A 26,159-nucleotide genomic window follows, 5' to 3' on the forward strand; every position below is an offset into this window, starting at 1 on the left:
ATGATAGTGTTTCACTCATATTGCTAGGTATGAAATTCCATGGTTGTAAAAGAATTTAACAAGAGAGGCGGATTATTTAGTAGTGTTTGTTTTAAGATCTCCAGAATTATAATATACCTTTCCTATTCTTTCGTTTACGATAGTATAATATAAGGCTTTATCTTTAAATTAGAGTAAAATGGTACTGTGTTGTCTGTTTAGAAGTCTAATTTATTATAACCTTATAACAGAGTTCTTGTACACATGTCTGAGTACAGTTATCGTAGTGTAAACATTTAAACAGCTCTGCATCTTTTACATAAAAAATGTCTGATAAGTATACAATACGTCACAAAAAGTAAGCAGTAGACGCATATTCAATTATAAAGAACGTTACACAGAATAAGGTCTACAGAGAATAGGGTGAGATTGTGTCAATATAATGTTTTCTATAGTGAATTATTAAAATTAGCTTATCATATTATTGTAATATTATTTATACGTAGCAGTAAACATATGCTTCTGACGCAATGTTTTATTGAAAAGCAAGGACATCCTAAGAATATTACTATGCAATGACATTCTAAAAACTTAATTAGTTAAAAATATTTTAACATTTTTTATGATCCATCTTTTTAAGTTGAAAGAGCAGGTTTTGAGCTTTCAGCTCAGGGAGTGAAACAGTTTTTGCTATTACCGTGAAACAATACAAACTTATATGAAAAATGTTTTGATAAATGTTTTGCGTCACAATGAAACTATATTACAAATATTTAATAATGGTTTAAAATTATTCTTTAGACATATTTACTTACACTACACATTATTTAATACGAAGTTATGAACAAATCTTTTGACTATGCATGGTTGCATTTCCAAATAGTTATGATTCCGTTAATTATAACTAACGTAAAATTATTTTTCGACATCATTCCCAAAATTGTATTAATATTAGTCCAAAAAGCTTAGTTTACTTTTAACTATCGTAAAACAATTCATATATGAATCTATCAAAAGAGAAATATTCAGATTAATATTTTACTATCGGTATGTGTTTTAAAATTGTTTTACTATTAGGTTGTGGTTATTGCCATCAACTATAACTTGTTGATGAGAGAGTAACACCCTCAAAATCTATTCCGCACTTGCATGCTAGCCTATATGACGTACAAGTCCCTAACTTCTTTAGCTGCCTATCTGGGAAAGAAGTTGAGCCTTATAATAATCCAAAGATATACCGTTTCAACGGGCTAAGCTTTAAGTGTGTTTGTCCTTTAAAACATGGAAGTGGATTTGGGGTCCAAGTACCTTGTTAGGTCGTGCCTGTAAAATACCGTTAATGTGAACCCAGTCTGTGTGCCGGAGTTCTTTGCACCGTTTGAAATCGATGCAAAGGTTTAAATCGATAGAATGTCCATTTTAACATATAATTTGTAAAACTGCACCGTACAATGTTAAAAAGTTTATCAATAGTAGACTGAATAATAATTGGACATTAATTTTATGAGGTGAGGTTTTTCAAATTCTTTTTAGAGCAATGACGTGTTATGGACTGCTTGGAAGCTTTTTTTACTTAAAATGATGCATAATATGGACCATGTTTATAAAATTTTAAATCATTTATTGGATATTTCAAAAACTCATATCAAGTGCACTATGAATGGTTGCCAGATACCACATTAAAATTCGCTTTGCGCAAGACTAATAATTATATATATATATAATAATAATAATATATATATATATATATATATATATATATATATATATTATTATTATTATATTTATTAGACTTTTCAAACATAATCCTTTAAATTATCTTTTGCAGTTTAAATATTTTAAGTGTAATAATCAGAGTTTCCTTAAAAACAGTACTCCATATCGTATTTGGAGAAAACATAGTCATAATACAATGCTCCTAACGTTTCCACACCGACAGCCAAATTTCGGTTTCTCATGAAATAATCAAGCGGAACCCATCCTAATAATTAGCTCTGCTACATGGCCATTCCATTGCAAACAGTTTTTAAATACTCCAAAATAAATATATATGAGATGACGATTTTTATGTCTTCAACATCTCTGGAGGAGCTTTTATTGGTAATGCACTAAAAAGACAATTTATGTTCTATTTCCAATTAGAAAAAGAAGAGCTGTGTTTAGTATTTCTAAGCGTTAAGGCGAAAGTTGATATAAACAAAGCGATATGTTAAATGTACCAATTAATATTAGGGCATTTTTTTAAATCGTTGTAGCAGAGTGAAAAACTGCTTTTCGAAACACGACTGCTACTTTTAATCGTGTTATTCCACATAATTCCGTTACTTATTTAATTAATTTAAGATTAGTAACGTAAAATAAAAGTGGACTTAGTCAACTCTAAAAGTAAAGGTCGTGCATACGGCCGGCATTATTAGTGATGGAGGGGTTGTTCTGTCAGTAAAATTAAGGACAAAATTCACTAATTATTTACGGAGTATATGAAGTACTGGTGCATGATAAAAGAAAAGATAAGAGGTTAAAATTAAATATTTGAGTTAAGAACCGATACGCAAAGGCTATTATGAGAACGTGCATTTGAAAGAAGGTTGATGAGCAAGTCTCCGTTTTTTCCGATGTGTGGTTGAATTTACAAACATCTATGTTCAATTTAGTAGCTACAAATGAAGTAGTTAGAAAATACCTTGTGAAAATGAATATGAGTTTTCTGTATAATCATTTGGAAAAGAGTCTGTACAAAATATTTTGGAAAATCTCATGATGTATCTAATCAAAGGTTTAAATATATTGTTAATAAAAAAAAACACCGGTGCTGTATTTTCTCCAAACGAAATTCCTTGGAGAAACAAGAAAATAAAATGAAAGGTAATGCCATACCGGATAATAAATTACCTCATGATAAAATCAAAGAGTTAAGAGGCCATATATGGTTCTTTGCAGTTTAAAAAAGTTACTAGTCTCGTACCAAAAATCCAAATGTTCGCTAATTAGAATTAAGTTTAAACTTAAAGTTGACCTAAAATAAGTATAGATAACAGCGCCAACAAAACCATAAATCTGCTGTCAAGGAAAGCTTTTACGTAAAATTTTATATACTAAGTTCAATTAAAGGTTAGGAGACCCAGAATTGATTTATCTAACACGTGTGACTCACTGAAAAATTAAATAGATCATACAGAAACCCGTCATGAGAAGTCTGAACTTCTAACCAAGGCGCCTTACAAAGGCTGAAAGTGCGCGTTAAGCAAAACAAAAAGCAGCGGAATTGGCCAATTAACATGAATACAAAGTTGTTGTCTTTGATCTCCAAAATCTTTACCGACCAGTTCTGCATGTATTAAAGTTTATTACTGTCGGAAGTTGTGGACGTATAATCTGTGTATATGCAATCCATGTACTGGACAAGAAACTATGTTCATGTGTGATGAAAGCCAAGCAACACGAGGCAGCCAAGCAATTGATTCGTGTATATTCCAATTTGGAAACAGTTTGCATTTTACAGTTGATCATATCATCGCTTTATTGACATCTCTATGATACAAAATAAAAGCTCTCTGGCTACAAAATTTTGACCCCCCTCAACACAATCATCATACAGGAAATTGGTCGGTTACCAATTCTCCGTCCAGGCGCATTCCTTCAATGAGTGTCATTGGGACTTTGGTGGGATCGGGAAAGCTCAAGAGAGAGTTTTATTCCTCTTCACTAAAGTGAGATAATCGCAAAGGCCTATACAAAGTTTATAGTAGTCAATTTTAAAGATAATGAGACACAGTATGAATTAGTAAATTCCAGTGGTTAAATTTCAGAAAAGACCAACCTTTAACTCTTTTACATAGTTCTGCTGTTGTGACAGAGAAAGATTGTTTCTGTAAAATGAATATCTCGGTAAAAGCACATCCAATAAAAAAGAAGTTACAATACCTCTTCGACTTGGGATCCAAAACCTTCAAGGCCTTCTACTCTTCATACCCCCAATAAACCATGAGTTTTACATCCATCTACCACATCTTAAGTAAGGTTAACGAGTAAGTTACTCGCAAAACATTAGTTCAGGCTGGATATTCAAATGGATCGAATGAACTCAATTGAAGACGTGGAGGTTGGGTTTTATGAAGTAATTGAATTTTAAGATGAAAATAATATGTATAGTTTATTGGACTAAAATATGTCATCTGAATTTAAATGTTATACCATGTATAACTTCTTCTATTATAAGTAAATGTATTTTTGTTACAAAACATTATTAATAAGAGTAATGTATTCTTCGCAAAAATCTTATTTGCTGAAAATTTCAGAAGCCAAGTGGACAACAAGTAAATACTTGTTGATAAGAACTTATTGGAGAAGGTAATGCTTTCATGTAAAGAAGTGGTAATATAAATCCAATTACTGAATTTCTGTCTTGATTTTTATGTCAAAAGTCTCTAAATAATACGGATAGCTGAATAAGAAATTATATTTTAAATAAAATACAAATGAAATTTCTGTGGCATAAACAACTATTGGCATTTTTCTCAAAAGAGTAACACGGGTACTTACTCGATTTTCCATCTTATGGGGTCAAATAATTGCCAAACTCTTTCTTGAAATACCTCAGAGACTGTTTAAAGAAATGAAAAGGAGATTTATTTACTATAATATAGGGAATATTTGTCCCATAGGATTGAATCATAGAACGCAACGTTGTAAACATTGCTCCAATAATTTGTATTTATATATATAAATATCAGCTGCCCTAGTTTGGTAAACTTCACTAATCTGATAAATTTAACCCTTTACATAGTACGCATTCATTTACAGTAGATACATCATCCTGTTTGTGGTTATTCTCATTTGTGCTACCTATTACCAGTAAATTAATGTTGAAATAGCAAATCATCTAATTAAACCATATTGATTGAAGTATACGATTTAAATATAATATGAGTCTCCATTCTTCTTAGTCCATTGTATTATTTGAGAAATTTATTATTATTCTAAGTAGCAGTTGATGGAATATTTTTTGTATATACTTTGATTATTATTATTATTGTCGTTTACCTACTAAGTTTAGTTTGAGTTCTGTTTATTTGTTATTTGCCAGGAAACTGCTTGCGGACCATAGTAGTAGTATAGTACTAGTATGTATTATATTAAGATATGTTTGTCCCTTCTAGTGACACCTAATATTTCAATGATGGAAATTTATTATTTATATGAGGAAAAGAATAAAATCTCTTAATACTGATTATTTACTTACAAATAGATAATATTTACCCATTTCAGGACAAAGTAAGATGGTGCTACTGCTGCTATTGTATTCGGCAAGTATTCTACTGGTTATATTTTACCTTCAGTTCCGGTGGCGATACAGATATATTTTGGCCACAGCCAAAAAATTGCCTTCTCCACCAGGATGGCCACTCATTGGCAATGCCCTTTTACGCCCAGGGGATATTCCTTGTAAGTATTAATTATATAAATAACTAGAGTGATAATTCAATCTAATCTAAAATGTTAAAATTAATTATTTATACACCACTGAGATCAAATAATTAGTTACGATTCCGTATTAAAATAAGGTTGAACATGATTATACATGATAGACTGGAAGGTATATTAGCCTGTCTAGGGTAAAACGACATTCCGTTCAACTCCACCATTTCCAGAGTATTTTCTAATCCCGCATTCCACATAATAGGAAATACTCTTATATGAACATTTTGTATTTTAAAAGGGATGCGTCAGTCGGTGCGTGGTTCTGTTAGACATTCAGTAGCACAAAGGGTTCCTAAGGAGTACTATTCAGGACAGAGTCACCATCATACCATAGATGGAAGTGTAAGCAAATTTAGGAGTGTAAGGAGTATTTTAAATGAATCCACTAAATAAAAAAAAATGAAATGAAAATAAATTAATAAGATATGATTTAACTCACTTAAAGTCAAGGGATTATGTACTTGTTGAAAACGATGAAAACTTTTGAAAATATAAACCATTATTAAGCTGAAATATTTAATTTAATGAAATTAAACAGATTCGTAATAAAAATATAAACTTAATTTAATAAAATGGACATTAGATATTAATTCATGTATGTGCAGTTAAAATATACTTTAAATTATTTTTCATATCTAACATCAATATTATTACTCAATAATGCTTTTTATTTTATCTAATTACATATATAATATTAAGCTCCTTACGATTAATCTGCTTATAGGGTAAATTAGGAATATTTATGACGGATTAAACACACAGAGTGAATACAAATTTAGGACTTCCTTCTATTTAAAAAAAGTTTAAATGATAAACATAACCTTTGTGTAGTGGTACAATAAGAAATTAAAATTTCATTTATTAATTTTCAAAATTTGTTGTGTTCCCAAAAATGGGGAAATTTTAGAGACAACTCCAAATTTCTAACAGCAAACTCTTCTAAGTGACCTCTCATTTTGAAGATGATAAAAATTTTTTGGAATAGTGAAAACCAGAGATCGCTATCTCTTTACTCTATAATAAAATAATAGGTTTTAAAATGTTAATTACTTATTTACACTCACATATTTTATTGTAAAATTATTTTCGGTTTGGAAACCAGTTAATTCGTCGTTTGAGTTCTGAATCAATTAGAATGACAATGGACGAAAGATGCAATGAAGAAAGTACACTCATAAGAAGTTTAGTTACAAACAGTGACTAAACCCTAACACCCTAAGAGTTCCTAGATCCTTGTCGATTCGAACTGCGGTTTAGTACGAACAAGTCCTTTCTTTATTCCAATCTCATCAGAAAAGGTAATACTTTTAGAGTTTATATTATTAAGTGGATTATCATCATCATGTATATCGTTTTTGTGTCGTTACTGTTTTGTGAAGTGTTTAGATATAGTTTTTTTAGTGTTATTAGAGCTATTAATTTTGGATTGTTTTGTCATTCTTATTTTTAAATAATATTATAAAATTATTACTACCTATGAGCGATAATGCCTGCTAGTTAGAACAATAAAGTATTAATGATAATTATTTTCGTGCTTTCAAATGAAAATTATCATGAGGCAGAAAGGTGGTTTAATGTTGCAAATCCTGATATACCTGTTACAAGGAAATAATTAAGAACGTTAGTAAATAGATTTCGAGTATCTGAATTCATCTCAGAGGGCCTACACTCAAGTTCATTTCTTCTAGGCCAAAACAATTTGAAATCGTATCAAAATTTATCAAACATCCGCAGCAGTATACCAAATCAGTAACAAATCCGTTTCCCAAGGGTCTGTGGTACGCGTACTGAAAAATATTTCAACCTTCAAAATTCAGCTTGTACATGAGCTGAATGAAGACGATCGAGGCCGTCGTATACATTTTCGTGAGGAAATGTATGCCCTAATATCTGTTCATCCATTGTTTGTTTGAAACGTTGAGTTCAGTGATAAATCAGATTTTTGTCGATGGAGCTGAAAATAAACACAACTGAAGGTACAAATCCCTTTGATTTCCGTGAATCCTGCACTCAATAACCAGGAAAAGTAAACGTGTGGCCTTGAATTTTCGGGAATCACATTTTAGAACCTGTTTTTATTAATGGGATTCTTCATGGAGAACTGTATTTGCAAATTTTACAAGGATCAAGAAAATTAAATATTAATTTTATGAAGAATTTGTTCCCTTTCAGCAGGATGATGCCCCAGCATATTTTTACCGTGCTGAATGACATTTCCTGGGAACTCAAATACGTGATCGGTTGATTGGTAGGCATAATATAGAAAGATTATTTATGAAACAATGGACCACTCAATCAATGTTTCTATTCCCTGCAACTTTAAATGAGCTTATAATAGCAATTAATTCCTTAAAAACAAGTAGCGCAACAGGTCTGGATGGTATTAGCACATCATTAGTTAAAGATACCTATAGCAAATTTGCAGATGTCTTGCTTTATATTATAAATTTGAGTTTTGAGACAGGGGATTTTCCAGAAAAGTTGAAAGAGGCTGTAGTCATACCAATTTATAAAAACGATTCTAGAACCTCTTGTAATAACTACAGACCTATATCATTACTGTCCACATTTGCAAAGATATTTGAGAAAATCATGAAAAATAAGTTATTACAATTTCTCGAAAATACAAATTTTTTCAGTGCAAACCAGTATGGATTTAGACAAGCCATGAGTACGGAAACGGCTTTGCTTGAGTTTATGAGTAGAGTGGGTAATGGGATTAACGATAGGAAAAATGTAACAGGGCTTTTTCTAGATATTACGAAAGCATTTGATACAGTTGACCATTCAATTCTTTTAAATAAATTATACGCTTGCGGAATCCGAGGGGTTGTTTTTAAATGGTTTAAGAGTTATTTATCATGTAGGAAGCAATGTGTTAAAGTAAGTAGTACCTTAAGTCAATTTGGTGAAATAAAATATGGAGTACCTCAAGGGTCAGTTTTAGGTGCCACATTGTTTTTAATATATATTAATGATCTATGTAATGGAAGGTTTTACGGTAAGGTTACTGCATTTGCAGACGACACAGCACTTTGTTATGTTGAGCATTCATGGGGAGAAATTGAAGTAAAGATTAACAAGGATCTGAATGCATTAAGGTGGTGGTTTTCAGTTAATAATATGATATTAAGTCCTCAAAAAACCAAATACATAAATTTTTCGTTAAAAGTGCCTTATCCACGTTTTAAAAATAAAATTATGTATAAATGTCTTAACTGTATAAGCACTAATTCTCAATGTGATATAAATTGCAGTCTAGTGGAAGGGGAGGATTCGCTGAAATATTTGGGGTTATGGCTTGATAAAGATTTAAACTGGAAAACTCATGTTTCAAAACTTAAACAAAAACTAAATAATGTAATAAGAATCTTCTATTATTTGAAAAATATGTGTGATACTAAATTGTTAAGAATGATATACTTCTCCCTGGTGAACAGTAGGATGGAATATGCTATATCGTGCTGGGGAGGAACGTACAAAACTAATTTAAAGCCTATAATAACAGTTCAAAAACATTTTATAAGAATAATCATGAAAAGAAAGAAAACTGAATCATCCTACCCTTTGTTTTTGAGATTGAATATTCTTCCGTTAAGATATATGTTTGTTTTTAAAGTTTTAAAAATATTTTTCTTGAGAAGCAAAAATCATAAGTCAACAAATAAATTTAAACTTAAATTTAAGAAATGCAGAAGACTCATTAGTACCAAAACCTTCAAATACTTTCTTTACAAAAACTTTTATTTATTTAGCACCAAAACTTTTTAATCTGTTACCACAGCATATAAAGAGTCAGTATTCAATTAATATTTTTCTAAAACAGCTTAAAAAGTGGCTATTGTCAATGAAGGATATTGAAGAAGTATTTTTTAAAATTAATGTTTAAAATGAGATTTTTCCTTTCCTTGTAATCTGTTTCCAATAATGATAATAATGCATAATTTAATTTATGTTCTGGTTGTGTTCATTGTGTTCTCCATGTTTATTTTGTTAATTTTTTTACATTTAGGCTTAGTTGATTATTTTATGTATAGTTAAGATTTTTTATTAAGATTTTTTATTAATTTAGTTGTGTTTATCACGAACTTCATGTAGAGTAAAAATAAATAAGTTTTACTAAAATATTACTGTACTGTTTGTAAAGCTGCTAGTTTTCTGTTAATTTTATGATATTTATTACTCCAAACAGGCTTTGCCTTGGAGTTTTTCTCTTTATTTCTCATAGTGATAGTGTTATAGTAGTTTTAGTTGCATATGTATGTATTGTTTATGTGTAAGTAAATGTAATGTTTTTTTGGTTAGTTTGTAAAATTTTATAAAAATCGTATCTGTAATTTTTATTTGTGAGAAATAAAGTTTCTTTCTTTCTTTCTTTGTTCTAATAAATTATAATAAAAAAAACACTAGAAAAACTCTTGAATACGTAATAAACAGCATTGTTGATACCTGCAACCAAATACCACTTCAGACATTTCAAAAGGTAAGGTAAGAGTTCACCCTACGCTTGAATAGCAGAAAACTTCATTTTGAACATTTGATTAGACTTGCAACGTGGTGAGTTACTAAAAATATTGTTCTGGTAAATATAGGTATTAATTTGGATGTAAATGATAGAGCGATCTCATGTTTTTTTCACATTTTTATTTACGTTCTGTATGCTCTTCGTAATGGGGTGTTTATTTTCAAAATTTTTGAGTTGCTACCAAAATTCTCATTTTGCGGGTCAAAAATATTTTTTTATCATCAAGTGAGACTTTTTTTCTTATTGTATCACTATCCAAAGATATATCCTTATATAATAAAAATAGAGAGCGGAGAATGATGTTTTTATTTAACCTGTAGAGATAGTTTTTAAACCCAAGCAGTAACAATTATTCCAAATTCTTGTAAGATAAAATTTGTTGGCCATATTTTGTGCACTTTCACCGAAACTCAGGTCTCATAGACCGAAAGGGAATTTTATTTTCGACTAGTTATGACACTGTCTCACATCGCCTTCCCTACTAAACAGTACCTCCCTCCCTCCAACTCCACACATAAATGCCGTTTTTTGTTCATTTTCAGCGTGGCTTTTTCCTTTATCAATCGATATTGAGAAACCTGCTGGTCTCAGTGACCTTTGATTTCAGTCTTCATGTGCTTCCTGTGCTTGTTATTATTATTTTGTAATGATCCAGTTCCGGTATTTACCCGTTACTAAATGTAAATTTGTTTACGTACTTGAATACATTTCAAGATTTTGGAAAGTTTGGTTTAGTAAATGGAGCATTACAGTGGATCGTTCCAATCGACGACCAAAAAAACTTGAATCCGCGTGATTCTAGTTTTAGTAATGACATCCGCGGTCTCCTTTATGATGGCCTATGAGAAGATTCCGATGTTAACAGGAGTGTAGTAGACGACTCAGATCCGGATGTATATTTTGTTCTCTCTGATGTTGTAATAGAAGAATCAATTTTACGTGAACAGGAACCGGATAGTAATCTATTAAAAGTTCCTGGGAACAGGCGAGTTGTAGTAGGGAATATGTTACAAGCGAGCAATGAGAAGGATCACATAATTATTATTTAGAAAGATCAATCAAGATCCAAATTTTGCCCCAAACGCATGAAATAGCAAAGAGCCTCAAAGATATGTCATAACTTCTGCTATATATATAATTAGAACATTGCCAGGAATAAAAGGAAGAGCAAGGAAACTGGGTAATCAGCCCACAGAGGTATGGATTCTTTTAGTTGATTTTAGGATCTATTTTACACATAATATAACAAATACCAACAGAAAGGTAGTAAGTGTAAGACCAAAGTTGTCACAACAGACCAAAGGAAACAGCTTTAGGGATACGGATGTTGAAGAAATAAATGCTTTTCGATTCTCAGATCCAATGATGAAAAATTACTATCATTGTTCACTAAAGGTCCTTTTAGCCTCCCTGTATACAGAGCCACGATATCTCTCAAACTGTATAAAATCCTCCTACCGTGCCTCAGATTTGACGACACATCAACAACTGATCACAGGAAAATAACGGTAGACAAAAATGTTATTCCTGAAATATTTCTTTCCAATAGCAATAGTGTAGCCTACATTCAGCTTCTTCAAATGTCACTATTAATTAAATGATCGTGCATTTCCAGGGAAAGTGTGGATTACGAGTATATATGCCACAATAGCCAAAGAAATATGAACTAAAGTGTTTGTGTGATTCAAAAATTTCGAAACGAACACACTGGTATCCTGGTCTTCTGGTATTTACACTGGTAAAGATAGTGAGTGACTCATTACTTTTCAGTGAAAGAAAAGAAACACTCAGTATCTCTACACAGCCTGTGATTATACTGGTTCGCTCTATTGTTTCCTAGTGAAAGAAACGTCATAGGCAATAATTTTTTATATCAATATAATCTGTACATAAACTTGAAAAGAGACAGCTGACCTACGTTGGAACCATGAAAATAATACAAAAACACTTTCCTGAAGAGAAAAATAGATCAGAGCTGTTGTACTAGTATCTTCAATTCACCATGCCATTGAGACTAATGAGGAAAAATGAAAGCCAGACATAATCTACTACTACAAAAGCACAAAACGTGATGTATAATTACTTTGAATGAAATACTGTAAATAACTCTCTCCTCTCTGCATATCTCTTGCAAAAACTAGATCACAGGTTGATCAAATCTTGACCAACCTTTGCCCACAAATAGTAAGGGTTATGAAGCTCACAATCTCTCCTCTGTTTGTTAAATTATAAAACTCCTGAAATCTGAAGCTCTTGCGTTGAGGATGTAACATTTTCCTCAACTTAAAATGTAAAAATATTCACCAATGCTTACCCAAATTCCATCTACTCACATACTCCTTCATCGTACTCAGTGATGTGATGCTTATGTGGAAATGAATGATCATGCGAACATTCAGTTTTATAGTTTTTTTTCGAGATATCGAGCGGACAGACTGAAATTGAGACATAAATTGAATTTATACAACCCCTCTAGTGACTTTGATAACCCTAAACCTGACATGTAAATGTAGAATTCCAAGAATAACTTAAAACTGCATGCAATACTATGTCATATTGTAATACCTCTTAAAATAACGTAAATAATCTTAATTAATATATTTTCAAACACCCCTGGTATTATGTTATAGTAATATTTTAAGTATACTTTTTACAACGATTACTGTTTTTAGGTACAACGAAAAATCTGTTCAAAAATCTTATAAAGTTTAAAAGGCGTTTCTGCTTTTGGGTTGGACCTGTACCGACTTTTGTAATATCTGACCCCTCAGATGTGCGGGTAAGTTTCATTGTTTTGCCATTTTTTTTATGTTTCCGCACGTTTCATATAATATTTGAAATATCTTTTAAAATAAAGTTTATCTCATTGTTTTCTTTAATTTTTATAATTATATTCCTTACGTGTAGTAAAATTGGTATTCTGTTTATTTTTAGATTATTCTGAATAGTAGTACCACGTTAGAAAAAGACGATAAAATGTACAAAATTATGAAGATCCTTCTAGGAAAAGGATTAATAACTGCAAAAGGTGAGATACAATTTAAAACTGTATAAATAAGTGAATGTTACAAAGAACAAAAAAATTTCTATATGATACGGAATTAACTCGAAAATATATATTAATGGTGTACCAGAACTCTCTACTAACCTTTAAAGGTATTACCTCAGAAATAAATGTAAATTTGTTTTCAACAGAATTTGGGGTAGTTGCAAAATAAATCTACTGACTGCCCCAGAGCTCTCCAACAATAGATTCAGACATCATATACGAATGACATGTAATTTTTTCTGTATAAGATTTTATTTCCTTTAGGTTAGGAATAAACATTTTTAGGACTTTCATCTTGGTTTTGTATTGCCTACTCATTTTCTGTGAGATATATCCAGAATTCCTCTTATTATGTTGCCTCCCTTTATGTCCTTCACTATTCAATAACCAGATCAACTCTATCCCTTTATAACACCTGAATGTATATTATTTTTAAATAATCACAATTTATTTAGAGCTTATAATATAATAATCATATTCACTCACCAATGTTTAATATACAAAATATAATACTTTAAATTGAGTATATTTTTCTAAAAACTCCTTTCACTGTTTGTGTAAATTTGATCAAAAAGAATATTTACTTTTTTACTTACGTAAAACGATAGTCGATTTTAATATCTTTCCTATAGTAATCCTAAGCATTTTTTTTTTCTTAGTTTTATTTCTAAGCCATACATTTCTTATGAACACACTCAAAATCGTATCGACCTATAAAATTTCCTATCTAGCTATAACATCACAGTCTTCTCCTTCTAGTATATTACTTATATTAATTCTGGTAACGCCTTTTAGGCTTTAAAACTTGTTCATTCTCGCGTTAATCCTGAATTTAATTTTACAAATGTCGTTTTTGTTATATGCTCTAAGTGAATTACGTTCCCCGAGTCCTAACCTTAGAAACCCCATAACCAATACATTCAGAACAATACTCTAAGTAGAGATCCTTGAAGGAATTCTTTTTTTGGAATGTTTTGCGCTTTTTCTTCACCATCTACGTTAAATTTATTTTAACGAATTAATTTATAACTAGTGTGGGCAATTTCCATAAATCCTGCTATTCACAATAAACTCTAAACAGTTTGACCCACCAAGTTAATAATACGGTTTTGATGTACGAGCAAATAATTACATCTTAAAATACTTAAAAAATAAATCAGCTGACATAATTTAAAACTCAAAAATTTAAAAATATTTACCAGATTATAATTTTAATCACTTTGGAGTTTTCAAAATATCAAACCGTCATACCGAGTGTTTTGTGAAATTTTCAGTTTCAGTTTGGAAGAAGACTCGGCGTTTGATCAATCCAGTGTTTCACCCCACAAACATTGAGAACTTCCTTCCTGTATTTAATGAAGTGAGCAGAGAAGTGGTCCAACATATAGGCGTAGAAGGCGAGATATTTGACTCTTATGATTTGTCCTTCAATGCAGCGCTGGATGCTATATCAAGTATTGAAATTTAAATAAAAGTATTCTATATGTTATTATAGTCTAATGTACTATATAACTATAAATGCATATATATAACTTGGAAACTAAGATACTGTGTAATAAAAATTTCAGTATTTTTTAGTTTCTGGAAGATCCTTGTTGTTTAGTCTTGTTAAAATTTTTTTGTGCGGTGCACCTGAAAAATTTTGAAACAATGTTTGACTATAATTGATAGAGAATTTCAGACATGGGCTAGAACATAGAATATTAAAAAAAAACTTAAGCCATGCACTTTTTAAAACCGTTACTTGTCCTCTTTCTTAAGTTTAAAAACAAAACGTAACTTAAGGTGTAACAATCACATAAAAATTAAGAGAATATGAAAAAATAAGCGCATAAAAATGAGGCATACTTGCCAATAGAAAATACGTAAGTATAACATTTATTAAGTTAACACGAGAATAATATATGAAACCGATGGTTTTCAGTAAATTAAAAACAAAGTTCACTCAATATTAACGGAAACACAGACAAATGGACAATTCCATGTCCCTGCGATGTGTTTGTCACAGATTTTGGAGTTATAGGGCTGTATCTCTGTGTAAACTTAAATGGTGAAATTTTTAATACGAATAAAAGTAAACTATACAAATCTTTTTTTATGAAGATTAAAAAATAAGTAAACGGGTTTTATCTCAAGATTATATGCAGATTTATCTATACCTGTTTTACGAAACATGTTCCCGTTGCACGTCACTTCAGGTTTTGTTTGCTGCTCGGCCTCCATACTACACTTCTTTTGATTTTTTTGAAATTGAAATTTCCAGTTTGGCTATTTTGAGAAAACGATATGTGTTACAAAATATAATAACTCCGTAAATTAATGTTGCAGCATAGTAAATTAATTACCAAGTGTGATTTATTGTAATAGTACGCTAAATATCAGAAAAACTAATCAAGAAAAAACGTGTGTAGTATAAATAGTATAGTAGTGGTAATAGTTTATAGTATATATATATATATATATATATTATATATTTATATATATATATATATATATATAACTATAGTATATACTTATATATATATATATATATAGTATATATTTAGTTTTATATATATATAAACTATATATGTATATAATACACAAAAAGTGAGGGCTCTGTGGTGTAATGGTAGCACATTCACCCGGCAAGTGAGAGATCCGGGTTCGAGTCCCGGCGGAGCAAGTACTTTTTTGCGATTCAATATTTATTGAAATTAAATTAGGCTATTGCCACGTATACAAATTTAATGAATGTAAACAGAAGTCATTTGACAGGTATTTGGTCTTCCGATCATATGTTAGTTTGGTTATTTAAACACATATGTGAAAGAAACGGCCAAATACAAAATAATTAAATCGTAAAAAAGTGAGGGCTCTGTGGTGTAATGGTATCACATTCACCCGGCAAGTGAGAGATCCGGGTTCGAGTCCCGGCGGAGCAAGTACTTTTTGCGATTCAATATTTTATTGAGATTATATATATATATATACTATAAACTATTATATATATATATATATATATATATAGAACTATTTATATATATATAATATATATAGAACATAAAAATTATCTATATTTCGTCTTAAAACATTTTCAAGAGATATAGGTAAATAAGTAAATATATCAACACATATAATACACAAAAGAAATATCATATGTTATTAAAACTAATTTTGAATTACGTACAGAGATTAAATAATTTTGCTTAATACAAGGAGCATAAAGTTATAAATTAAATTTGTAGTGAAATGTGTAATGTTATAAATTAAAATTGTAAACTGTAATTTATACATACTGCTATCCATATCTTAAATTTAGACCATCCGGATGTTTAGTTTGTAGCACCCTCTGATGAGCTATTTCTAAATAATTCATTTTAAGTTTATGGGGGTTCTGAATTTTGTTAATACTTTTTAGAGAAAAGCATTCATCGAATTTTTTTATGCTCCATTGCATGGGCCGAAATAGGATTTGGTTTAATTTTAAGGTTTTGTTTGTATCGCTGCGATTTTTGTTCATTCTAATGTGCAATGGAATTATAGTCTGACTATAGAGCTGAGATTATAAACTTACTTTAGTTGGAATAAATTTTGGTTATCCAAATTACATGTTCCTTGCACCAAACTTTGGGTATCGACAATATTACTAGATAGAAACAGAATATGTTCAATATATACTTGACAATAAACAACTACTTGTTGAAATGAGTTCAGAATTACTCTGTCCGTGTAACTCTTCATTAAAGCTCAGCGAAATCCTGGAAAGGTATTAAACACTTATATATATGTTGCAAATTTGGGACTGAACTTATATATTAAAAGTCATGTTGTTAGTTATTCACTAGATATCGGCCGGTTACCTCGCTAACGCTCAGCCTAAACCAATGAATAGATATTGACCGACATCATACTTTATTGCCAATTCAGGAGTGGATTGATATCTCAAAACTCATCTCCATAGATATTCATTTGCAAGATATCGTACGATTACTTCACTAACGCTGATCCAAACACTGGTGGATATATATTTACTGTATTGACTACGTGAACATATAGATTAACATTTGCAAGATATCGTACGATTACTTCACTAACGCTGATCCAAACACTGGTGGATATATATTTACTGTATTGACTACGTGAACATATAGATTAACATTTGCAAGATATCGTACGATTACTTCACTAACGCTGATCCAAACACTGGTGGATATATATTTACTGTATTGACTACGTGAACATATAGATTAACATTTGCAAGATATCGTACGATTACTTCACTAACGCAGATCCAAACACTGGTGGATATATATTTACTGTACTGAATACGTGAACATATAGATTAACATTTGCAAGATATCGTACGATTACTTCACTAACTCTGATCCAAACACTGGTGGATATATATTTACTGTATTGACTATGTGAATATATAGATTAACATTTGCAAGAGAGAGTACTTTTATATAGTTTTACATTTAGTTGGAGTTCTTTAGACAGTCTTAAACACATTTCAACATTGCGGTCATTCAAATATGTCATTATATTTATGATCAAACTTCTGAAGTAATGAAACCAAGAAATTTGTGTTGAAATTAACTTTCAACGACGTTTTGGAAAACTTGAAAAGGTTAACCTTTTTAATGAGGTTTAATTCCATTGATGGACTTGCACATAGTTTTGTGTGTATGTAGAATGGGTCGTCATATTACGTGCAAAATATAAAATCAACATATGATTTTTACTAAGATATTTTTACACATGAAATATTCATAGATTGATGAGATAGGTGGTTTCGTAATAGTGTTTAAGAATAATGATTTTCGATGAGGTAAGGGGTGTAATGCAACACCTGTCTGCGATAAAATCACATTTTGTCATTAACACATCGAGTTTCGCTCCAAAACTGGGTTATTCCTTTTTACTGTATAAATATACTACATATTGTGTTAAAATGTTAGTATTTATAATCTTATAAATTCGGATTGTTTACAAAATTTATCTTTTGCGTATATTTTTGCATATATATGCAGTTTCATGGACCATCAAGGTTGCTAATTCATAAATAAGGGTCAATGGAAAATTTTAAGTCTATAGTACAGTTTTTTACAAAAATTTGAAATGGAGAGATATAAATAATTGATTTGTTTTCCAGCCCAAATAGTGGTAGGCTCCTCTAACGCTCAGCCAATAACAAAGTTTGTTTACATGTGTCAAGTAATGAACTTCTTGAATTATTAGTAACCCCAATATTTAGGCTAGGTCAGTTATCTTTCAAATATTACCATTAGTGTCTAGTTAGATTGAGATTACGCATTTATATCAAAGACAAAAACTTGTTAGTTTGGAATGTATTATAGCAATAAATGATAGCTGTCAGCATTAGGGAGGCTATAATTTTATGTTTTATTTCGTTTCATCTTACGTATATTTATATCTGATTGCATATTAATTGGTAAGCCTTATGTTTAGTAACTCATTTTTAATGGGCTGAGTATGTGTGTGTGTATGTACTCGGTTGGCCTGTGTTATTTGGATAATGTTTTCCTATTAATGTAAATTTTACGTATTTGTATTAAGAGACGTGCAACATTGCATAATTACATTTATATTACGTTACATTTATATTACAATACATTTATATAAATTTTAATAATTTTTTCCAGGAACTGTTCTTTCAAAACGATCTGTGAACAAAACAATTAGGGAATCAATTCATACAGGATTGCAAAAGTAAGTACAATTTTAGAAATAAAAATAGGCTTGTTTGTTCTTTTATAATGGATAGATATATTTACATTGTTCAAAGTCCAGCGAGTTGTTCAAGGACGCCTCCAAATTTAAAATCTTTTCGGTTCCTATCTTAGGAAACGATTATTATTATTTAAATAATTCAGTGTTACTGACATGTACTACTAAAATATCGTTCACAACAAAGTAAAGGGTCGATAAATAAACTCTGAATAATACATATTGTAAAATTATACAATTATGTTTTTAAAATATAATATAATATATATATATATTATATATTTATAATATATATTATATATATTTTTTTTAAAATATATAATTGTATTATTTTACAATATGTATTATATATATATTATTATATTATATATCTATAGAGGTACAATAAAATTCTTTCATGATTGCATTATTTCTTTATATTATTATGCTCTTATCTCATGATTTTCAAATTCCGGCCGTATCTACGAAAATGAAAGGTCATATTTAGCAAAGAATATTAATAAGGGGGATACCATTACTATATTCATTTAACTATCAGGACATATGAGTAAAAGAGCTGATTATTAAGAAATCCTAAATTTTCATACTTGAAAAAAATAGATATTTTGTTTAGACTACTCACAAAAATAGAATCATATTCTTAGACGTATCATTGATAATATTTTTTGTAAACATGTGATATATTATTTTACTAAGGTAAATAGTTTTTTATTTTTTGTTTCCAAATTTTACCTTTAAGATAAAAGCATGTCTGTATGATTTATTACTTTTTAAAAACGATCATGGCCTTGAACTAAAAGTAGTAAAATTCAGATTCATATTTAGAGAATGTTTATAGATAGCCCTTGTCAGTCTGAAATGGGTTATTAGTAGTAGAAAATGTTAAGTTATGTATTTAACAATAGGTCCAAAATATTACAATCATAATATTATCTTTTAATTTATGAAATAAATGTGGTTTAGATTGCTGTAAGTTTATAAAAAAATTATTTTATTTACAGTTTTCTTTGTGAACTCTAAAAACGTCTACATCCAAACGTTAAATGTTTTCTTGTTTTTTCAGCCATGGTGAATTGGTTTATGAAAGCATTTACAAGCCTTGGCTTCACATAAAATGGATTGCAATGCTAGTAGGAGACAAAATTAGTTACACAAAGCAGCTTTATTCTGAAATAACAGAGTATTTTGATAAGGTAATAAGTATGCCAGACGTTAATATTTTCACTGTAGCAGCCTGCACCAAAATAGTCCCAAAAACATTCAAGGCGGTGTTGCCATATTACTTCTAACCATTAGTTGTTCCCTGCTATGACGTAGGTATGGTCACATACAGTATATATTATTAAAACGGTTTTTAGAAAAAGATTAATCAAATGAAATTTGCGTATACTAGTTTACTGTACCAAACTTGTGTTCTTTGTTTATTTAAACTGACGATGTAACGGATTATTAACTGTCTTTACATGTAAAACTGGTAACCCAGATTTTTTCCGCAGGGTGCTGGGCCAGAATCCAGACACATAAAATACCACCCGACTATTTTCGTGCGGTCTACTACAGTAATGTAGTAACGATCAATCAATTACATAATTTAAATAGGACTTTGGCAAATTTGGCTGATCGTCATTAACATATTTCACAAAATAATACTACTGCATAGTAAAATATAACATGTGCTGTTTTTAGTTTGATATGTTGTTCTAAGAATATTCAAATTTATTACTATTCACCTCACCTGTAAAAATGAATCGCTTCTTCATTATTTTATTCGTTTGATCACTTATTCATTAAACTTTAAGGTTAAGATTTTCTCAATATTCAAACATTCTCTGGTTCTCAATATTTATATCTGAACGAATTTTCACAGCTTTGGAAGGAAGAACTCTGTGGTGAAGAGTACTACCAAAAACAAAAGTTGGGATATAAGGGTAACAGCACTAAACAAATAGTTTTAGTTGAGTTAAACTCACGTTTATCAATATATACACTAATGCATGTTCACCCACAAAGGAATATTTCTCCTGTGTATAATTACGATCGCAGGAAATCAGAACATTTTAACATTACATTTCCATTATTAAAACTCTGCGCCTTAAGGTTAATACTATTACAACTTTTAAGAAACTAAATCCATTAAGCAATTCAGAATTGAAATTTATATCCCAATATTATTAAGGTCGAGCCAAGCAAGTTCGTTTACAACAAACACACCTATAAAATAAGTTAAAACAATTTTGGATTATATTTGTTCTGCGGTTTTACTTCTTGAATTTAGATCAAAACTGTGCTGAAATTACAGTGCTGGATGCAAACTGCTAAGTAATGGACTGCCACAATTCCCTTAAAAAATATTACATGAATAAAGTAAAAATTTGCTATTATTGCTTGAAACATAATATGTTTGTAACTGATTTTTTTATATTTTAAAACAATTACACATCTGACAAGGCATATTTATTTTGTAATAATACTGCGTCTCATTAATCATATTGTTGTTATTGGTCCTTATTTCTATTTAAAATCCAAATTATTTTAGGTAATGCCTCTTTTTAATTGTAGTTGTGTTTCTAAGGTTAACTTGTAGAAATACGGAATAGTTACTTTATCTTACTGAAGAAATCCAATGGTGATCTTTGTTTTTAAAGATTCACATTGCAAAACCCTTCTGGATGTATCCATGGATAATCCGTCTGTCGCTGGCGATGACCATTACTGGAGGGATGAAAGGCACACAATGCTGGCTGCTGTAAGTAATCTGGATGATATCCACTACTATCATACAATCATATTGCTGTTTTTGAGAGAATTAGAAACATTAGGATTTATGTTGCACATAAACATAGAGTCTAGGTTGAATGTCGGTGTCTCGCTTTCTGTGATGCATACGGCATGTGTGTAAAGTGCTCCTGTATTATGTACTCGCATGGTTGTGATTCATCATACAACTTTAAGCATCAGGTACATAATCAATGTATATATATGGCATGAAACGATGTTTGAAAAAAGAGAGACAAAAGTGGAGTAGGACCATTACTTGCTTGTATTCACAAGGATGGCTTGTGTCAACTGAGATGCTATGAAAGTCGCATGATTTTTTAGTTGCTGGCCAATGTATAGACCAGCAAAGAATAGCCAGAATTGGGGCCCATGTGATTTTAGATACCTCTAACCAGTAATACTCATATAGATATTCACACACAAATACATACAAAGAGAAAGAGAGAGAGAGAGAGAGAGAGAGAGAGAGAGAGAGAGAGACAAAGTTTTAAAATAAGAGTAGCCATGTTTCAAGTAGATATTATGTTTTTGGTTAAGAGGTTAAGTATAATTGTAACTTGTTCTTGTTTCAGGGTTTTACTATACATAGACCACATAGTACAATGATTAAACCTAATTTTGATTTCCAATAATAAACTTTATATTTGCAATATGTTACCACTGCTATCTATGGTAAAATTATTATAGTACTACTGTTAAACATATTTATATATTTAAGTTTAGATTTGTATCCGTGCCTTTTTTATATTTAAGTTATATAATAAATATATATGCAAGCTCTTGTCAAACAATTTCATTTTTAGAACATACTAGCCTATATATCCATACTATTGCAATCAATAGAGGAAACAGAAATGAAGCTTAATTCATCCATCCAAAATACATTTTCATGTTTATTGTTTTGTGCAATGTTTTCATTAACCTGCCCATCGTTGATTGATTCGTTCCATTGGAATGTAGACATTTAAGATTTAAGTTATTATATAAAGCAGTCTTTAGTGCCTGATTATTGTATTCATAAAATAATTTACTGATTTTTTAAAATTCTTAAGCTAAAGACTTATGACAAAAGATATGTAGATTTTAATTTTTTATAAAATGAAAATATGCTTCCAGGGAACGGAAACTCTAGCCTCGGCTCTTTCATTTTTTTACAGTAATTCTTGCCAATCACTCAGATGTGCAGGTAAGAATAAATTAGTAAATAAATAATAATACAAATTAAAGTAACAGGTTGCTATAGCTATTTTTTTCATATTATTTTATAATAATTACACACTCTATACTAATTATAGTAATATATACATTTGAAGAAGCAAGCTATACGGGTTTTTTACCCTTTTTTGAACTTTGCAACAACATACTTCCTTTTTCTGTATAGGAAAAAATCTACAGAGAGATTCTGCAGGAAGTTAAGGACCCTAGTGACGTCACTCTCTCTGACCTGAGATCTCTGAGATATCTTGAACAATCTCTCATGGAATCTATGCGACTATATCCAAGTATTCCCACCATTGTGAGGAAAGTTACTAGGAACACAAAACTGTGTAAGTCGATTAATAAAATTTAAAACGTTAATTTGGAATAGGCCAACTATCGGTAAACTGACAATGTATTTTTCTGAATTAATCCCAGTTTTTAACGACATTTTACTTCATGAAACTACAAATCTGAATTAAAAATATCTACATCAACATACAAAAAGTATTACCATGATTTATATTTTATCAATTTTCAGTACATATTAAAAAATAATACACGTAGTTTTATGACAGAAATATTTTTTAGATATAAAATGGAAATGTGTGTAGGTTTTTACACTATACATATTGGAAAAGGCCATAACTAATTTCAATTACTACATTTTGATTTCGTACAGCTTACTTTTTGCAGTATTTTCCGTGTTCATTAAATTTTCTATAGTAATTTAACATATAAAAGCGTCTATATTCTAAAGCTTTCCTTTATTCGTTCTAAAACCATGAAAATACGCTTCTTTCTGTATCCCTACAAGGGTTAGTATTGTTGAACATTCTTTTATGAGACATAAAGCCGATTCATTTATTCATATCCTGGAAAAGCTATAAAAACACACAGTAAAATGCATAGAACAATTAAAATCTTATATACAAAATTAATCGGAAAGTACGTCGCTAAGCGCTAATCTCGAGAAAGGCATGACATATTCGGGTAATTAATTTTTCAAAACATTCGTTGTAAACTGAGGAAGGTTTAAAATAAGAAAATGATTCCAATTTATATATTTATTAAAAAATATTGTATAATACAAATTTAACTGACTTTAATCAGCTGTTTACACTTTCAAGTGATGTTTCGACTGGGGCAGAAACATTTGTCAAGGAATACAAATTTAGAACAGTGCCGAATGTTATCAATAGAATTTTAGGTCATTAGTGATGCAGATATCACATAAAAATTTAATATTTTAGTTTTACTCCAGACTGAGATGGTGACGAATTTTAAACATGTGGGCTTCCTTGGCATTGTAATAAGCAATTTTAATAGTGGCGGAAAACGGCCATGACCAACATAACATCATGTTTCAACGATACTTTCTTTCCCAGACTACAGTCTCAAAACCAAGATTATCTCTGTAATCCAATAATTTATGGACGATTATCTTGAAATTTTGCATGAATTTAATAAGGATTACGCACTTATACCGAAATTAAATAAAGTATTACCATTTTCTGTATTAGGCTACTCAGTCCTTCGTACGCACGTGTATTTTCTTCATATGGACAAGGCAAACTCAAATATGGCACTGGAAATATATTAGACAAAAGTTAATTTCAAGAGAAGGGAGTAGACGCTTTTTGGTTGAACTAGATTTCGGATTGATCCATAGGTGTATATTTTATTGAATGGGGTTATAGGTTGAAATCAACTATAGAACCGAAATTGAATTTAAACACGGCCATAAGTAAACACCTTTTGAACGACATAGGCTCGTTATACGCATCTTATATATCATTCATCTGTAATGCAAGACTAAATCAAATATAGCAACAAAAACTTCTTAGAAAGAAAGTATATGAGAATGGTTAGTAGAGAACCAAAGTATTTTCCGAGATTGTATCTTTTTTATCGATACAACAAGGCATCCTAGATGTGCAAAAACATTATCTAAGAACCAGAATAATCTCTCATTCTCTTAACAATTATTCTCTCAACCATGAATGGCCAGTAATTAGTAATGAATGGCCAGAAAACCCAGTAATATGTACTTTTTGTACGCCTACTTATGTTTGGGAAATTTCATGTGACAGCATCATTTCATGTTATTATATTACATGATTATTGTTGTTACTGAGTGTCACAAGGACTTCGATTTTCAACATTGCGTGCGAAGCCGAGTATAACATATAGTATTACATAAAAAAATAGGTGTTAAATTCTTCCTGAGAACTTGGGGAGAGTTCTTTTTTATTGAACGTAAAACTAATGTTAACTGTTAATGTAATGAATCGATACAATGGGTTATCATTCGACATACAAAACCTTAGTAAAAGATTTATGAAACAGACGATGCCTTGCACAGTCGGAAGGATAGTCCTTCGATCTTTTGACCACAAATTCGTGAGTTTTTTACTATACACCAAGAAATATATTTACCAAGTTAGACCAATCCATTTTTATACTGTTATTGGTATCCATTATTTTATTGTCTATTAGGAGTTATCACAAGGGCAGTTATCGCAGGGTCGTACAGACGAATGAAAGAACCGCTCTTAGAACTTGTGATCAAAATTGCAACCATATCTTTTCTTAAATGCTCCTTTTCTATCAAGAGTTATCGCACAGAGACACAGTATAGAAGGGGACACGTTTACGCACTTGGCCAGCCCTCTGATCTCATAAAAGATTGCTTATTTTTTGGACTATTTAAATGTATTTACGGAAGTTTTAAAATCGATAGTTTCTTAATATCAAGTGTTATCTCATATACAGGTAAATAAACGAGATTTGCTCAGAGTCAGTGTGTCCGTTGATTTTTCATCCTGTAGGGTTTTTCATTTTGGGCGGGTAGATGTTGAGATGAAGTAAAAACACGCTATGTATTGATATAAAAACGAAATTTATTTTTCATTTGGAAGGCCCATGTATGCCATTATATGTGGAATATAACATCGTTCCCCCCCCCCCCACCCCCCCCCCCCCCCACCCCCCCCCCCCCCCACCCCCCCCCCCCCCCACCCCCCCCCCCCCCCACCCCCCCCCCCCCCCACCCCCCCAGAAACAATTCTATGTTTACCTCAGCTTCTTTGTTACTGCTCAAAAAATGTCTGATGTGCTGCGTATCTGTGTATAAATTATTCTCATATATCTTGATGTGGCATTGCAGTCCTACATACAAAGTAGAATTTTAATGGAACAATATTAATATGCAAACGTGTGAAGCTATATTCAACTGTCAGTACATTTTCCTTATAAAAGACCTTCGACTTGTGTTTCATAGTCCCGTATAGTGTTTCATATACGGGAAAAAAATAATTATTGCCCACTGTTTAGCTTCCCTTTGAGTATTAAAAAAAGTATTTTCATGTATCTTGGTGTATAACTTTGGTCCTATGAGGTTCCATAATAGTCACA

General features: G+C 30.7%; 1 protein-coding gene across 3 annotated transcripts; it reads left to right on the forward strand.

The window, feature by feature from the left end:
• Positions 1–261: 261 nt before the first annotated feature.
• On the forward strand, positions 262–23,086 carry LOC124365990 (cytochrome P450 4g15-like). Of its 3 annotated transcripts, XM_046822157.1 has the most exons (11): positions 262–402; positions 5,248–5,424; positions 12,658–12,764; positions 12,920–13,013; positions 14,309–14,488; positions 18,683–18,749; positions 19,831–19,960; positions 20,635–20,695; positions 21,413–21,513; positions 22,662–22,731; positions 22,927–23,086. In XM_046822157.1, exons 2-11 carry the CDS (start codon positions 5,259–5,261, stop codon positions 22,959–22,961), a joined length of 1,011 nt encoding a protein of 336 aa, XP_046678113.1. In that variant the 5' UTR covers positions 262–402; positions 5,248–5,258; the 3' UTR covers positions 22,962–23,086. The 3 variants fall into 3 exon arrangements, with proteins under 3 accessions (XP_046678113.1, XP_046678114.1, XP_046678115.1); XM_046822158.1 differs by lacking the exons at positions 20,635–20,695; positions 22,662–22,731; XM_046822159.1 differs by lacking the exons at positions 20,635–20,695; positions 22,927–23,086 and having other exon boundaries at positions 22,662–22,701.
• The last annotated feature ends 3,073 nt before the right edge of the window (positions 23,087–26,159 follow it).

The sequence above is a fragment of the Homalodisca vitripennis genome, chromosome 7 (assembly GCF_021130785.1).
Source record: "Homalodisca vitripennis isolate AUS2020 chromosome 7, UT_GWSS_2.1, whole genome shotgun sequence".
Classification (NCBI taxonomy): Eukaryota; Metazoa; Arthropoda; class Insecta; order Hemiptera; family Cicadellidae; genus Homalodisca; species Homalodisca vitripennis.

Excerpts from the sequence above, each read along its gene's own strand:
- LOC124365990 (XM_046822157.1), top strand. The coding sequence starts at position 5,259 with ATGGTGCTACTGCTGCTATTGTATTCGGCAAGTATTCTACTGGTTATA. Across the intron at positions 19,961-20,634 it reads TAACAGAGTATTTTGATAAG|CTTTGGAAGGAAGAACTCTG; the intron begins GTAATAAGTATG and ends GAATTTTCACAG. Across the intron at positions 20,696-21,412 it reads ACAAAAGTTGGGATATAAGG|ATTCACATTGCAAAACCCTT; the intron begins GTAACAGCACTA and ends TTGTTTTTAAAG.